This window comes from Polypterus senegalus, chromosome 12, assembly GCF_016835505.1.
Source record: "Polypterus senegalus isolate Bchr_013 chromosome 12, ASM1683550v1, whole genome shotgun sequence".
NCBI lineage: Eukaryota > Metazoa > Chordata > Cladistia > Polypteriformes > Polypteridae > Polypterus > Polypterus senegalus.
In genome coordinates this window covers 84167920-84184201 of record NC_053165.1, presented here as the reverse complement: position 1 = coordinate 84184201, position 16282 = coordinate 84167920, and the positions used below count along the sequence as shown (strand labels likewise).

Here is a 16282-nt window from a genome sequence, read left to right as displayed (position 1 = left end):
CGATGCACCTTTGGCAGCAATTCCAGCCTCAAGTCTTTTTGAATGTGATGCCACAAGCTTGGCACACCTATCCTTGGCCAGTTTCGCCCATTCCTCTTTGCAGCACCTCTCAAGCTCCATCAGGTTGGATGGGAAGCGTCGGTGCACAGCCATTTTAAGATCTCTCCAGAGATGTTCAATCGGATTCAAGTCTGGCTCTGCTCTGGCTGGGCCACTCAAGGACATTCACAGAGTTGTCCTGAAGCCACTCCTTTGATATCTTGGCTGTGTGCTTAGGGTCGTTGTCCTGCTGAAAGATGAACCGTCGCCCCAGTCTGAGGTCAAGAGCGCTCTGGAGCAGGTTTTCATCCAGGATGTCTCTGTACATTGCTGCAGTCATCTTTCCCTTTATCCTGACTAGTCTCCCAGTTCCTGCCGCTGAAAAACATCCCCATAGTATGATGCTGCCATCACCATGCTTCACTGTAGGGATGGTATTGGCCTGGTGATGAGCAGTTCCTGGTTTCCTCCAAACGTGACGCCTGGCATTTACACCAAAATTTTGTTTCTCGGTCTGAGAGTCCTTCAGGTGCCTTTTGGCAAACTCCAGGCGGGCTGCCATGTGCCTTTTACTAAGGAGTGGCTTCTGTCTGGCCACTCTACCATACAGGCGTGATTGGTGGATTGCTGCAGAGATGGTTGTCCTTCTGGAAGGTTCTCCTCTTTCCACAGAGGACCTCCCTAAGGCCCTTCTCCCCCGATCGCTCAGCTTAGATGGCTGGCCAGCTCTAGGAAGAGTCCTGCTGGTTTCGAACTTCTTCCACTTACGGATGATGGAGGCCACTGTGCTCACTAGGACATTCAAAGCAGCAGAATTGTTTCTGTAACCTTCTCCAGATTTTTGCCTTGAGGCAATCCTGTCTCGGAGGTCTACAGACAATTCCTTTGACTTCATGCTTGGTTTGTGCTCTGACATGAACGGTCAACTGTGGGACCTTCTATAGACAGATGTGTGCCTTTCCAAATCATATCACATCAACTGAATTGACCACAGGTGGACTCCAATGAAGCTGCAGAAACATCTCAAGGATGATCTGGGGAAACAGGAGGCACCTGAGCTCAATTTGGAGCTTCATGGCAAAGGCTGTGAATACTTATATACATGTGATTTCTCAGTTTTTTTATTTTTAATAAACTTGCAAAAACCTCAAGTAAACTTTTTTCATGTTGTTATAATGGGGGTGTTGTGTGTAGAATTCTGAGGAAAAAAATGAATTTAATCCATTTTGGAATAAGGCTGTAACATAACAAAATGTGGAAAAAGTGATGTTATATATATATATATATATATATATATATATATATATATATATATATATATATATATATATATATATATATATATATATATATATATATACTCCGCAAAAAAAGAAACATCCTCTGACTTTCAACTGTTTTTACTTTCAGTAAACTTAATGTGTAAATATTTGTATGAACACTAAAAGAGTCAACACCATAAGACAATAAGACATAAACTAAAAATGTTTCACAATGTGTTCCTGAATGAAGGGAGGCTCAAAATCAAAAGTACCAGTCAGTATGTGGTGTGGCCACCAGCTGCTTGAAGTACTGCAGTGCATCTCCTCCTCATGGACTGGACCAGATTTGTCAGTTCTTGCTGTGAGATGTTACCCTACTCTTCCACCAAGGCACCTGCAAGTTCCTGGACATTTCTGGGGGGAATGGCCCTAGCCCTCACCCTAAAACATTATTGTTGAAATACACAGTCCTGAAAAATGAACATTTCTTTTTTTGCATCCCATGGCTGCTCCCCGATCCAGTGCCAAAGGGGCGTCCCGGCCGTCCGCCACCGCGTCTTGCAAGCTCACCCTCACATTTCGGCTGTCACATTGTGTCAAGAAACAGCGTTGTTTTTGTGCCCCAAAGAAAAAAAACACACGGTGTAATCATTTTTCAGGCGTTTGCTGCTTAAAATGGTTTCACTGTAATTTACCTCCTTTTACATTCCAGAGCATAAGGGTGAATATAAAAAAAAAGGCTGCCATAAGCTGTATTACATAAAGACTTAATGATTTATTTTGCACAATGGCGGCATTCCATTCTGTCCACTGCACTTTGATATCAAGATATCAAAGTGATTTGTGCCGGCAAGCAGTGTTTAAATCTGCCCCGCCTATAATGAAAAGATCTGTTATTGTGCTCAACATCAAAGCGATCAAATTGCACCCAGGTTATTGATTACATTTACAAAACAAATAAGCAGTAGCCATGAGGTAATCACAATATATATATACAGAATACAGGTGGTATTATTCCTCTGTCAGTGAAGTTTGCGTCGCACACCTGTACGAAAGGGAGATGCCCAGCAAGTCTTTGTTTGCGTTTCTTTTCTATAAAGTCTATAAGTCTATAAATTGACATACAACTGAGACACTCGGAACCCTCAAAGTAAATCTGTGTTGTGGTTTAGCCAGATGTACTACTGACTTCTATTTCATTTCTTTCTTTTAAATCGTATTATATACCAGTGAGATGCATCGGCCCCTACGTGATTGTCTCATATAATGATTTTTCAAATATCGCTGCCTGTTTGATCAGCGTAAAAAGGGATTATGGGTGCCTTTCTTACTACCTACCAGTACCTTTTGTTTTTCGGTATTTTCTTTCTTCACAAGATTGAAATAGAGATAAAGTCATGATGAATATGTTGTGGTGATTTCAATCTCTATAGTTGTAACTCGCTTATAGAACATCCTGTTCTTTGTAGTATCGTAATAAAGGATCAGAGTGGTAGCCCGCCAAGCTGGACAGGCCATTCCCATCTCCATCATTTTTCTGCATCCTCACTTGAGTTGGGATTTTCAGGCGATCAGATCTTCAGATTTGAGGAGCAGCAGCAGCACCACATGAACCTCAGCAAGGAGGCAGAAAGTTAAAGATTAGGCCAAGGGGGTAGCTGTGCACGGGACAAGCCGTATCATTTCCAGTCATTTCCCCAAGCAGGGAGCCATTTACGTTTGGCTATTCGAGTAACTTAAGACGTAGCGCTGACCCTAATTAAACTTGGGATCGGGTGGCGTCTATCAGGTATGCCACACAGATAAGCATATTCACCAATTTGCAAGAAATTTGTTATCATTGCATGATAAATTCATGTGAAACAGGTCAGTGCAAATGCCATTTTCAATCATTATAGTAACTGAACTATTATTTTTATTACTGCCCTGCCACAGGTTAAAATTATTAATTGAACAATTCAGACGCGATTAAAGTACACATGGGGGAAATTCATATAAGGAGATATGCATACATTTCAGTTACACCAACCCATTTTAAGGTACCATAATGTTTGGGACACAGCAATGGCAGTTCTATTAAGGCTGTCACATTTAGGACTTTGTCTCATATCCCAGCATGCAATGACTGTTTGTGATTCATAGACGTCCGCAGGTGCTGAGGATCTTCTCTGGTGATGCTCTACCAAACCTCTAATGGCGGTCATTTTAACCTGCTCCTGCTTGTTTTGAGTGGGCATGTCCACGTAAGGTTTCTCTTCAGCGTAAGGAAGGCCTGCTCAATTGGATTTCAATTGGGTGGCTGGCTTGGCCATTCAAGAATTTTACTTTTTTTTTAGCTTTGAAAAACTCCTGTGTGGCCTCAGCAGTAGGTTTGGGTCATTAAATTGTGAAGGATGAAGCGCCATCCATTGAGTTCGGAGGCACCTACTGGAACTTGAGCAGATCAGATAGATAGATAGATACTTTATTAATCCCAAGGGGAAATTCACATACTCCAGCAGCAGCATACTGATAATAACAATATTAAATTAGAGAGTGATAAAAATGCAGGTCAAACAGACAAAAAGTGTCCAGGGAACGAGTCCACATAAAAGAAAGTGATAGGAGTGATCAGTAAAATAGAGAAAAAGGTAGAAAAATAAAAGTCGTACACGGAGCTGCTGAAAAGGCTGCCACTCGCAGCAGATGTCAATGTTTCCCCACACCTCAGACTCCATTGTGCTGTCAGTAATTCCGTCATCAATGAAGAGGATTGTGTGCCAGGAGCTGTGGCAGCTATACATTCCCAAGCCATAACACCCCCAGCACCATGTGGTCTGCTTTGCATCTTAGGTAGTTCCTTCTCATCTCCACACTTTGCCATCACTCTGATGAGGTTCATCTTTATCTCTTCTGTCCACAAGACCTTTTCCCAGAATTCTTTTTAAGTCCTTTTTCACAAACTGTAACCTGGCCGTCCTGTTTTTTTTGGTTTGCATCTTGCAGTGTGATCTCTGTGTTTCCGTTCATGAAGTCTTCTGTTGGTAGATCTCTCTCACACACACACACACACACACACACACACACACACACATCGGCCCCCTGAAGACTGTGACCATAGTGAGGATTCTTCTGTCATTGGCAGTGGAGCTCTTCTTTGGCCTTCCAATTCCTTTGTGATTACTGAGTTCACTGATGGCTGTTTTCTTCTTCATGATATTCCAGACAGTTGATTTCAGTCATCCTAAGGTCTTCCCGACGTCTCCAATGGTTTTCGTCTCGTTTTTCGGCCTCATAATGGCTTCCTTGGCACAACTCTTGTCCTTCATGTTGAACAATGGCAACTCCAAAGGGTAGAAGCAAGCCGAGTTATCTTATGAAACAATGAAATCCACCTGAGGAATCCCAAACACCTGTGACGTCAATTGTCTCAAACATTACGGTGCCCTGAAATCGTGGGACCATGTAAAGAAAGTGTTGTGTGACCAAAATGGCTGCAGATCCCCTTAAGTGAAAGTCTACAATGTGCACTTTAATCACAATGTCTGAATTGTTTGATTTGTTATTTTAAACTGTGGAGCAGAGGGGCAAGTCAAGGACAAATGTGTCTTTGTCCCAAAAATTATAGAAGGCTCTGTCGTTTCTCCGTGCTTTGACCTGTTGAAATTCAGCTTTTATTTATTTATATAACACATTTAAAACAACATAGGAATGCTGTGGCCAAAATGCTTTACAATAATAGAATTAAAGAAAAACATACAATTTTAACATGAATAACATAAATAGAGATAAAATAAATGCACACGCATAAAATAAATAATAAATAGAAGTAATGTTACATAATCACAACGATGAAGCCATCAGTATTACTGAAGGTCACGGAATGCAAGTGGACAGAAATGAGTCTTTACTCTCGTTTTAAATTGCAGACGACTCCTTTACGTGACGAGGTTCAGAGTTCCACAGGCGAGGAGCCGCAGCTGCACAAGTCCTGTCTGTCCCCCTTAGTTTGACACTCGGTACGAAGGGACAACAAGAGACAACTGACCAGAAGATCTCAGCACTCTAGATGGCTGATGTAAAACACACAATACGGATAAATAGGCAGGAGCGAGCCCATGTAAAGATTTAAAAACTAGCAACAAGATTTTAAAATCAATTTGAAAACTGACAGGCAGCCCGTGTAAAGAAGCTGATATTGGAGAAACAGAATCAGACTTTCTTGCTGCAACCAGAAAGTGAGCGGCGGCATTCTGGACCACCTGTACCCTGCGTATCAGAGATTTGCTAATCCCAGAATACAGCGAGTTGCAGTAATCGAGGCGAGAGAAGATAAAAAGCAGGAGTAGCTTTCTCAAGATCCCTAGAAGATAAAAAAGGCGTGATCTTACCTAATAGACGAAGCTGGAAAAAGCAACTCTTGACTACAGAATTAATCTGTTTCTCAAAAGAGAGGTTACTGTCAAAGATAATAATAATAATACATTTTATTTATATAGCGCCTTTCCCATGCTCAAGGAACTTACAGAATATAAGAGAGAACGGCTGGGTATACAGTATATAGCATTGTACAAACCAGATAAATAAATAAAGAAGATTAAGACAGTAAATTCAGAGAAGAGCCTAACAGACAACATAATTGATGGTCTGCACACACACACACAGGTTACATGAGCATCTTGACATGGAGGTAAACTGAGAGAAGGGGAATGAAGTCAAGTAGAGCTAAAAGTCTTCCTGAATAGATGAGTTTTGAGTAGTTTTTTAAAAGAATTCATGGAGTCCGCTGATTTTAATTAATTTCGCTAGGTCATTCCAGAGTCTGGGTGCTATACAGCTGAAGGCCCTGCTGTCACCCATGGAGTGTAGATTAGTGTGGGGCACAACAAGATTGGCAGAATCAGAGGACCTTAGTGGGCGGGCAGGCACATAGTGATGGAGCAGGTCACTGATGTAGTTTGGCGCAAGGTCGTTTAAGGCTTTGTAGTTTATTAGTAGGATTTTATATTCGATTCTGTAGACGGAGCAGGATGGGTGTGATGTGCTCGCTGCTGCTGGTTCAAGTAAGGACTCTTGCAGCTGAGTTTTGGGTAAGCTGGAGCTGTGATATAAGATTAGAAGGGGCACCTGCCAGCAGCGAGTTACAATAATCGATACAGGATGTGGTAAAAGCAGGGACACATTTCTCAGCATTAGAAAAGGAGAGGAAAGAGCGAACACGGGATATGTTATGCAGGTGAAAGTAAGAAAGTTTCTTAATGTGATTTATGTGGGCGGAATAAAAGAGGGAGGAATCAAAAATGACACCAAGATTCTTTGCAGTAGAGGCAGGTCTGGTGAGATCCCCTCCAAGATGGACTGGGAAGGAGCCCATTTTATTAAGTTGCATTTTAGTCCCAATTTGCAGGAGTTCAGTTTTGTTGCAATTTAATTTTAAAGAGTTCTGCTCCATCCAGGTTTTAATTTCACTAAGGCAGGTTGTGAGCTGAGAAAGCTCTGATGAAGTTCCACTTTTAACATTGACGTAGAGTTGAGTATCATCTGCATAAAAATGATAGCCCAGTCCATAGCTACAAATAATATGGCCAAGGGGAAGCATATAAATACAGAAGAGAAGAGGGCCGAGGACAGAGCCCTGAGGAACTCCTTGTGTGACTGGCGCCGAGCTGGATCTGCTGTTGCCAAGACTAACAAACTCTTGCCTATCAGTCAGATAGGACTTGAACCACTGGAGGGCAGTGCCAGAGATACCCAGCATGTTCTCCATTCTGGACAGTAGAATGTCATGTCTGACAGTGTCAAATGCTGCACTGAGGTCTAATAGAATTAATATGCTGGTTTGTCCAGAGTCTGCTGCCATAAGCATATCATTGGTTACCCGTAGCAGAGCAGTTTCACAGCCTTGCCGCGCCCTGAAACCAGACTGAAAGGGTTCCATCAAGTTATTAGTGGTTAAGTAATTGGTGAGCTGGGAGGCTACAACACGCTCAAGAGCTTTTGACAGGAAAGGTAAGTGGGGAAATAGGCCGAAATTGTTAAGATTGTTCGCATCAAGACTAGACTTTAACATTGGGCTCACAGAAGTGATTTTAAAAGTGAGCGGCACAAAGCAAGTGTCAAGGGGTGAGTTTATTATTGTTGTAGCAGTCGGGATTACGGCATGAAGGTAGGATTTAAGTAGTGTGCTGGGAATGGTGTCCAGTACACAAGTAGTCTGCCTCATTTTACAAAGCAGGCTATTAACAAACGCAGATGTGACTGCTGAGAACTAGAGAAGGAGCTGGATGGAGAGGGAAAACAGGGAGAGATACAAACATATGATGTATTTATGTTAGTTGAATTATTTAGATCTTTAATTTTGTTACGGAAAAAGTGGAGGAATTCCTCACAGACTTCAGTGGACGAGGTAGTTGGGCCAGGTGCACCATATAACACCAAGATTGCGGACTTGAGGCTTGCAAAAGACGGAGGAAGAGCCGAGTTGTCCAAGACCAATTTGGGCTTTAACTGATACACCCACTATAAGCACCTCTGTTTTATTTTGATTCAGATCAAGAAAATTATTAGCCATCCAGGATCTTCGTTCAGATAGACAGTTGTGCAGTTGATTTATTGCAGAGTTGCAGATGGGAATATAAACCTGTGTATCATCAGCATAGCAGTGAAAAGAAATGTTACATTTCCTAAAAAGAGCTCCAATAGGGTGAAGGTATATAAAGAATAAGACAGGACCCAAAATGGATCCCTGAGAAACACCACATTTAAGAGGAGCAGTAGACAAAAAACGAGGAATTTAGAGTCGCTGAAAAGTGTCTACCAGTTAGATACTACCTGAACCAGTTAAGAGCAGCCCCTTTAAGCCCAACAAGATGTTCAGACCGCAACAGCCATATCTCATGGTCAATGGTGTCAAAGGCAGTGGACAGGTCAAGGAGGACAAGGACTGCAGTGTCACCTGAGTCAGTAATAATAGAGATGTCATTGAATACTTTCAGTAGGGCCGTCTCAACACCGTGATAACGCCTAAAACCAGATTGGTAGATCTCAAATAAATTATTAAATTAAATTAGATTAAATAAATGTGTTGCCCAGAGTCGCATTTAGAGGAGGAACGGGCCACATCCAGCCTAGGGTGGTTTTTTAATGGTTGTTTTAAATTGAACTCCTATTTTCCTTATTCTGAGGTTTTATAAAATGCTGAAGAATGAATCTCTGAACTTTTCTTTTGCGCTTTTGGGTTTGTTTTCTTAGCATTTCACGTTTTTGTTTTTCGTGGATGTCGATAATTGAAGGCTCTGTGAGGCCTCTGCATTGTGGACAGCCTGTCCTGTAAATTCATCCCTACACTGTAACAAAAAAATAATGTTAACTTTATGGTAAAGTACTGGCAGCTGGGTTGCCGGAATTTTACCGTAATAAGTAAGGTTTCAATATTATTAGGTCTACGGTATAACGTTGTAGTAAATCACTGTTTTTTTAGCTACAACACATTCCGACAGAAGGGAATGTTTAACGATAACCAGAAATCCATGCACTGTAATAAATTCGCCAATCAACAAACCATTAGAAAGTATTGTCAAGATCAAACCCCAGTACGCAGTTTTCATCAGTAAAGTAACAACAACCAATAACAAACATATATCATTGAATTATACACATTGAAAACAATTCAATATTTAAGGGAGTTACGGCACATTGTCTGGTGGGGGAAGTAAAGTTTGCGTTTGTGGTGTTTGGTGTCCTACAGGTGGGCCAGCTTATCGAATACAACCCACCAGAAATCGGCTTCCATAACCTCAACAAGCCTTCAGCACTGCTAACTTTAAGTTGTTTTTCCCTCCTGTTCAAAGGTATGTGATTCACCAGGACCAATACGGTAAAAGGGGGAGTTTCCTGAAGGTAGACAAATATTGAGTTTACAGACCTTAGCTGTAAAAAATAATGAAATGTTTTCATCCACCCATCCATTATCCAACCTGCTATATCCTAACACGGGGTCACAGGGGTTTGCTGGAGCCAATCCCAGCCAACACAGAGTGCAAGGCAGGAACAAATCCCGGGCAGGGCGCTAGGCCACCACAGGGCACACACACCAGGGACAATTTAGGATTGGCAGTGCACCTAACCGGCATGTCTTTGGACCGTGGGAGAAAACCCACACAGACACGGGGAGAACATGCAAACTCCACACAGGGAAGACCTGGGAAGCGAACCCAGGTCTCGTTTCTGCGAGGCAGCAGCACTACCCACTGTGCCACCGTGCTGCCTATGAAATGTATTGCTTAAGGTAACTTTTCTTTTTTTTCCAGAAAAGGTATTTTACGTTCACCATTTACAGTATCCATCCATTATCCAACCCGCTATATCCTAACACAGGGTCGGGAAACGGTCTGCTGGAGCCAATCCCATCTTTTACCATTAAATTTACTGCTATTTTTTACAGTGTGTGCTTCATGGCATATCAGCAGCCTGGTAAAATGTACTTGTGAGTATAAAAGATTCTTAATGTGAAGAATGCAACAATAAGAGAAGTATGTCTAATCTGAGCCCACCTCTGACCATTACAAAGTGAAGTTATTGCAGAGGTGGATAGCCACTTTATTGATACTTTGTGTTATTAAGACCTTTAAAGTCTTGTTGCGTAACAGAATCTGAGTAATAGATGCATTTTTGCTTTGTTATCTTACATTTTTCATGTTAGCCTACCAGTCCATGTTGTCCTTGCACCGTCACACACGTCTGTAACTCCAGTGTGTTTAGTAGTGCGGGTGGTCTGCAAATCAAATCCAGAGCCTTTCAGGAGAGTGTTAGGGGCAGGACCTCTAATCCCCAATTTTATTCAGGAGCAATCAAGAATGAGTAAATCTTACAGACAAGATACCACTCACTATTTTGGACATAAATGGCTGCCTAAGTAGCTCTGGGATTTATGGGCATGACCTTAACATCAGCATTCACTTGTACTTAATAGGGACACGGTAATGGCTGATTTCCCAGTTCCTCAGTATGGCGTATTTTAAGTAAGTCTTTGAATTGCTGTCTGTTTAGAAATAACATGACACATCGTTTCATTTTGAAAAGGAAGACCCTGTGGAATCTGCAGCTTTTCCGTTAACTATTGACCTCTTACCTTCTGTTCCTGAACTATGATTATTTATGTATAATAATAGAGAAGGTATCGTGACTTGAGATGGTATTTTCATTGACCGTTTTCAGAATGATGCCAGTCGATATGTGTGTTTGTGTTGGGTTGAGTGGCTATGGATGTGATAACTAGAATGAATCGCTCAGTCCAAATTAGGCCTGCTGATTTTGAACAATCTCACTCCAGTAGCTTTAGCTTTACAGGGGAACGTTAGCCAGCCAGCCATTTTCTATACCCACTGTGACCGGCATTACAGCACCTGATCGAAACGAGGAGAATCTCTGAGTTACCAACCCGATAACTGTAACATAAGAAATGCAACAAAAATGACGAAATAGACGCTGACCCGAAAATCGGCCAGTACTGAGATGTCTGCCAATGTCATATATCCTAGGCCCTCAATCGGGCATTCATTCAATCGCAAGTACTGATTGTAAGTGAGATGCTACCTTCCAGGACCCATCCCTTTTTATGACATTACAACTTATAGGGACAAAGCCTACTCAGGGCACTGGGGCTCCTCAGTTCGTGTGTTCTCAGAGCTGCATAGGAAAAGAGAAGGTACCCTTGGCAACAGAGCCCCCTCTCACCCTGGAGTGGCATCACTTACCTCATTTGAGCATGGAAGTGGATGCCCAGTTGCATATCTGTGTCACGGCCTATCCAGAGCAGGGTTGCTGGGAAGTTGTAGCCTATTCCACCAAGCAGATGGCACAACATGGCACAAGGCACAAACAATCCATAAACAGGACAGACACGCCCATCAAAACCAGTGTAGCAGTGCCAGTCCACCTAACCTGTTGTACATTTCTATCTCTCTCTCTCTCTCTCTCTCTCTCTCTCTCTCTCTCTATATATATATATATATATATATATATATATATAGATAGATATATAGATATATATATAGATAGATATATATATATAGATAGATATATATATATATAGAGATATAGATATATATATATAGATATAATATATATATATATATATATATATATATATATTATATAATATATATATATATATATATATATATATATATATATATATATATAAAATATGGGTTTGCTTCTTGGGTCCTCCCTGCGTGGAGTCTGCATGTTCTCCCCGTGTCTGCGTGGGTTTCCTCCCACAGTCCAAAGACATGCAGGTTAGGTGCATTGGCGATTCTAAATTGTCCCTAATGTGTGCCCTGCAGTGGGCTGGCGCCCTGCCCGAGGTTTGTGCGCCCTATGTTGGCTGGGATTGGCTCCAGCAGACCCCAGTGACCCTGTAGTTCGGATATAGCGGGTTGGATAATGGACAGACGTTGGATTTTTTTTGCCACCCATCCATCTGTATGTTTGTGTGCTTCTCACGAAAGAACTACTTAACAGATTGAGATCAAGCTTTTTTCTATGATGATTTCTGTCATCATGGCAGGTATCAGTTCGCTTGCGATACGGATTTATTTGCACGGATCCGAGAGAGACGCAGCGGGACCTCAGGAGTGGGGAGCCAGGCGGGACCTTCCTCACTCACATGCCAGCCCCCATTCGAGTCGCTGTACTTGTCGCCACGTGTTGGAGTGTGCCTTGCCACCGCTTAGCTAGCGATACATGATTATTTATTGATTTTTAAAGTTTGCCCTGTTTCACTCCTAATGCAGGGGGGCAGCTAGTCTGTTTGTCTAAAGGGAAATTATTGTGACTGAAGTTTGAAAATGATTGGCACATTTCCGGCCAAACTGATCCCACCTGGACCATTATTGGAGGAATGTCTATCCGTCCGTCTTTGTATGCGTCAAGGTGCAACTCTGTGGATCCAATAACTTTAGCAGAAGCCTGAATCAAACATGGCCTGACTATTAGCATTGTAGAACTGATGTTGAGGAAACTGATGTTTTCGTTATGGAGGTCAGTTTGAGTGTCATGTGCACATTTGTGCTTCTCCTGCAGCACATTTGGGGATTGAAAATATACATTTTATTTTTTTAAAGATAAGATCTATCCATTTCATTCCACATGCCATATTTTACTTCTAAAAGTGCAGCTTAATGTACAACAGATGAAGCCATGGGTTTGACGCCTTCAATTTTTCAAACCTTCTAATAATGGAGAAAAGAAACAAGTGGTTGAAGTGGTAAATATGTGAGCAGCTAATGAGGTGTGTAGTTGCAACCACCATTCTCTTAAGATGGAAGAAGCTGTCTGTTAGTAACAGGAGTGATCCTGGGAAGTTTACAGTCATTAATTCCATCCATCCATCCATCATCCAACCTGTTATATCCTAACTACAGGCTCACGGGGGACTGCTGGAGCCAATCCCAGCCAACACAAGGCACAAGGCAGGAAACAAACCCCGGGCAGGGTTCCAGCCCACCGCGGGTCGCGCGCACACACACATACAGCAAGCACACATCAGGGACAATTTAGGATCGCCGATCCACCTAACCTGCATGTCTTTGGATTAATTACACTAACCTGCAAACTAAGACGTTTTAAGCAGTTTTGACGAGAACAGGCCATTCAGCCCAACAAGTTTGTCCATCTTATTCTCCTTGATTGTCCAAAACAACACGTCAGCATTTGAACGGTCGCAAAGTCCTGGTCCCCACCAAAACATGCTAAAGGTAATATGGCATTTAACCCGATGAGTTGGCAGAGTGGGTGCCACAACTTGAGGTACCAGGCTGTGTTTCTCAGCTTGGTCGGTGGCTGTGTGGCGTTCAATTATTTTTGTTTCTCAGAACCCTCGTGACTTTCCTCTGAACAATCCAGCGCACGTTCACGTACTGTCTCACCACTCCATTAGTCTCGGTCCAGTTTTCAGTCTGATTGCTGCAGGTTTGGACTTTGCACGTCCTCCCTGTGTGTGCAGAACTTTTCTCCGGTTTGCTCTTCCTTAATTACCATTTGGCTGTATTAGCAGTCCCATTGTCAGTCAGTCAGTCAGTCATTTACAAACCCGCTATATCCAAACACAGGGTCAGGGGGGGTCTTCTGGAGCCAATCCCAGTCAACACAGGGCGCAACGCAGGAACAAATCCCCGGACAGGGCACCAGCCCACTGCAGGGCACACACACACGGGACAATTTAGGCTCGCCAATGCACCTAACCTGCATGTCTTTGGACTGTGGGAGGAAACCCACACAGACACGGGGAGAACATGCAAACTCCATCCAGGGAGAACCCGGGAAGCCAACCCATGTCTCCTTACTGCGAGGCAGCAGCGCTACCGCTGTGCCACCGTGCTGCCCTCGGTCCCATTGTGACAGTAAGAAAGTGAGATGAGCTGTGTTTGTGTTCGGCGTGATGTGTTACTAACTAGCCTGCCATGAGCCAAGTGCTACTGGAAATGACTCCAGCACCCCCCAGGACCCTGCCAAGAAAGAGATTGTTCAGAAGATGAATGATTAAATGTGCGTTACTTTATATTACTTGTCATGTCAATACCAGTTGCAGAAGATGGGCACACTGCGGTCATAAAGGGATGGATGGACAGACATGGTCATCGGCAATACTTGGGTAGGCTGTGGCATTTAAATGAAACTCAGTTGGTACTAAGGGGGCACAAAGTGTGCTAAGAAAGCATCCCCCACATCATTACACTACCAGCAGCAGCTTGATCCACTGAAACAAGTGCAGGATGGATCCAGGCTTTCATGTTGCTGACCTTGCCATCCGACTGTCGGAGCAGAAATCGAGACTCATCAGACCAAGCAACGTTTTTTTCCAATCTCCTGTTGTTCAATTTTGCTGAGCCCATGTGAATTGTAGCCTCAGTTGCCTTTTCTTGGCTGACAGGCGTGTCACCCGGTGTGGTCTCCTGCTCGTGTAGCCCACCTGCTTCAAGATTTGATTTGTTTTGTGTTCAGAAATGCTCTTCTGCACGCCTCGGTTTTAACGAGTGGTTATTCAAGTTGCTGTCTGCTCAAACCAGTCTGGCCATACTCATCTGACCTCTGGCATCAACAGGGCATTTATGCCCAGAGTACTGCTGCTCACTGAAAATTTTCCTTTTTTTAGACCATTCTGTGTAAACCTTAGAGACGGTTCTCTGTGAAAACCCAAGTAGATCAGCAGTTTCAGGCCTGTTTGGCACCAACAAGCATGCCCCGTTCAAAGTCTCTTCAGTCCCCTTTCTTCCCTTCTGATGGTCGGTCTGAACTTCTGCAGGCCGAAATGCATTGAGATTCCGCTGTGTGATTGGCTGATCAGATATTTGCATTAACAAGCAGTTGAACATTTGTACCTAATAAAGTGACCGGTGAGGTGTATATCTACATGGTCTGAACACACATCAGAATGACTAAAAAGGAGGAAAACTTCTGACTTGGCAGTCCCATTCCCTGTGAGGCACAATGCAGTCGTTTTGCCATTCGTATAAAGAACCCTCAGTTGTGTTTCTTGACGAGCTTCTGCTGAATGATTCATTGGCTGAAAGTCGTCAGTGTTGGTGTGTCAGAGAGAGGATGTACAGCGTTGTTCATAAGGGGCACTCAGTTTTGTTTTAATTCTGTCCTCTATAACCCAAATTGGAATGACAAATGCAATGCATTTTATTACTGCAAGTGTTTGTAATGCGTCATCAGTTGGAATGACAAATGCAATGCATTTTATTACTGCAAGTGTTTGTAATGCGTCATCTGTTGGAATGACAAATGCAATGCATTTTATTACTGCAAGTGTTTGTAATGCGTCATCTGTTGGAATGACAAATGCTGCAACCAGACGGATGTACAGATACATAGACACATCTTTTTATTATTTTACTTGCAGGGTTACCCTTCTAAGATGTTTTTGAAAACTAAGTAATCACTATAAACCCTCAGCATTAACATCTGCAGTGCACCATGTAATGCATATGTCTCTGTTATATGCCAGTTTGTATGGGATTCGTAAAGCAGTGCTGCTTGTGATGCACCATCTGTTGTAATGACAGGCACCTAGCAATCAGACAGACTCATGGATGCATGTCCTTTTTGCTAGCTGCGCTACCCGTCTAAGATGGGTTGAAGTCTGAGTAATCCGTATAGACCTCCACATTTAACATTTGCAGTGCACCATGCAGCGCATATGCCAGTGTTAATTTTACTGATGCACCATCTGTTGAAATAACAAATACATAGCAACTGGACAGACACACAGACCCCTTACCCTTTTATTAAAGTTAAAGTGCTCTTAGGTTTGAGAAATGTGCACTGTAAATAAATATGGTTATTATTATTATAAGACCATAAAGGACTATGTGTGCATTCTAAATATTAACATTACTTTTGTTTATTTCAGGGCAGCCGAGAAATTTACAGGACCTGTGCCGGATAAAAATTCGACAGTGTATAGGTCTTCAGAATTTAAAACTGCTCGAGGACTTGCCAATTGCCAAGGTCATGAAAGACTTTCTAAAACACAAGTTTGACAACATCTGATTCCTGCAAGCTGCACCGACAAAGGAACACTGCATCTGTAGGAGAACGTTATCTTTGATGTGATGTATATCCTATGCAATTTCTGATTTTTAATTCAGAGCTCGGGTATACTGTTTTTATGTCAAATATTGTAGGTCTTGCTCTTTTTTTTTTTTTTTAATCCAAGTTTTAAAAAAAAAAACATACACAATGAAAAGCTAAATTATAAAAGTATCCCCCCACCACCCACTACCACTTTAAAAGGAAAGAAAAACATCTGAAGGTAGGTTTGATAACGGTAGCTTAAAACTGAATATGTTCTTTTAATGGCTCCTTTATTGTGATTTTAAAAGTATACCACACCGGTTTATTACTATTGACGTTTGTTTAACGTAGGCCAACAATGAATGATGAATTATCTTACAATTGTTGTTAACTCAACGGACATAAGCTAAATTTCATTT

At 42.3% G+C, this 16282-nt stretch overlaps 1 protein-coding gene across 2 annotated transcripts in view; it reads left to right on the top strand.

Annotated features, from left to right (window-relative positions):
* Window positions 1–16010, top strand: part of asb7 (ankyrin repeat and SOCS box containing 7) — a 58997-nt gene extending 42987 nt beyond the window's left edge. For both annotated transcript variants that reach the window (XM_039772712.1, XM_039772711.1), the window contains exon 5: window positions 15700–16010. In XM_039772712.1, the coding sequence (XP_039628646.1) occupies window positions 15700–15839 (140 nt within the window). In that variant the 3' untranslated portion in view covers window positions 15840–16010. The remainder of the gene's footprint in view (window positions 1–15699) is intronic.
* Window positions 16011–16282: the final 272 nt, after the last annotated feature.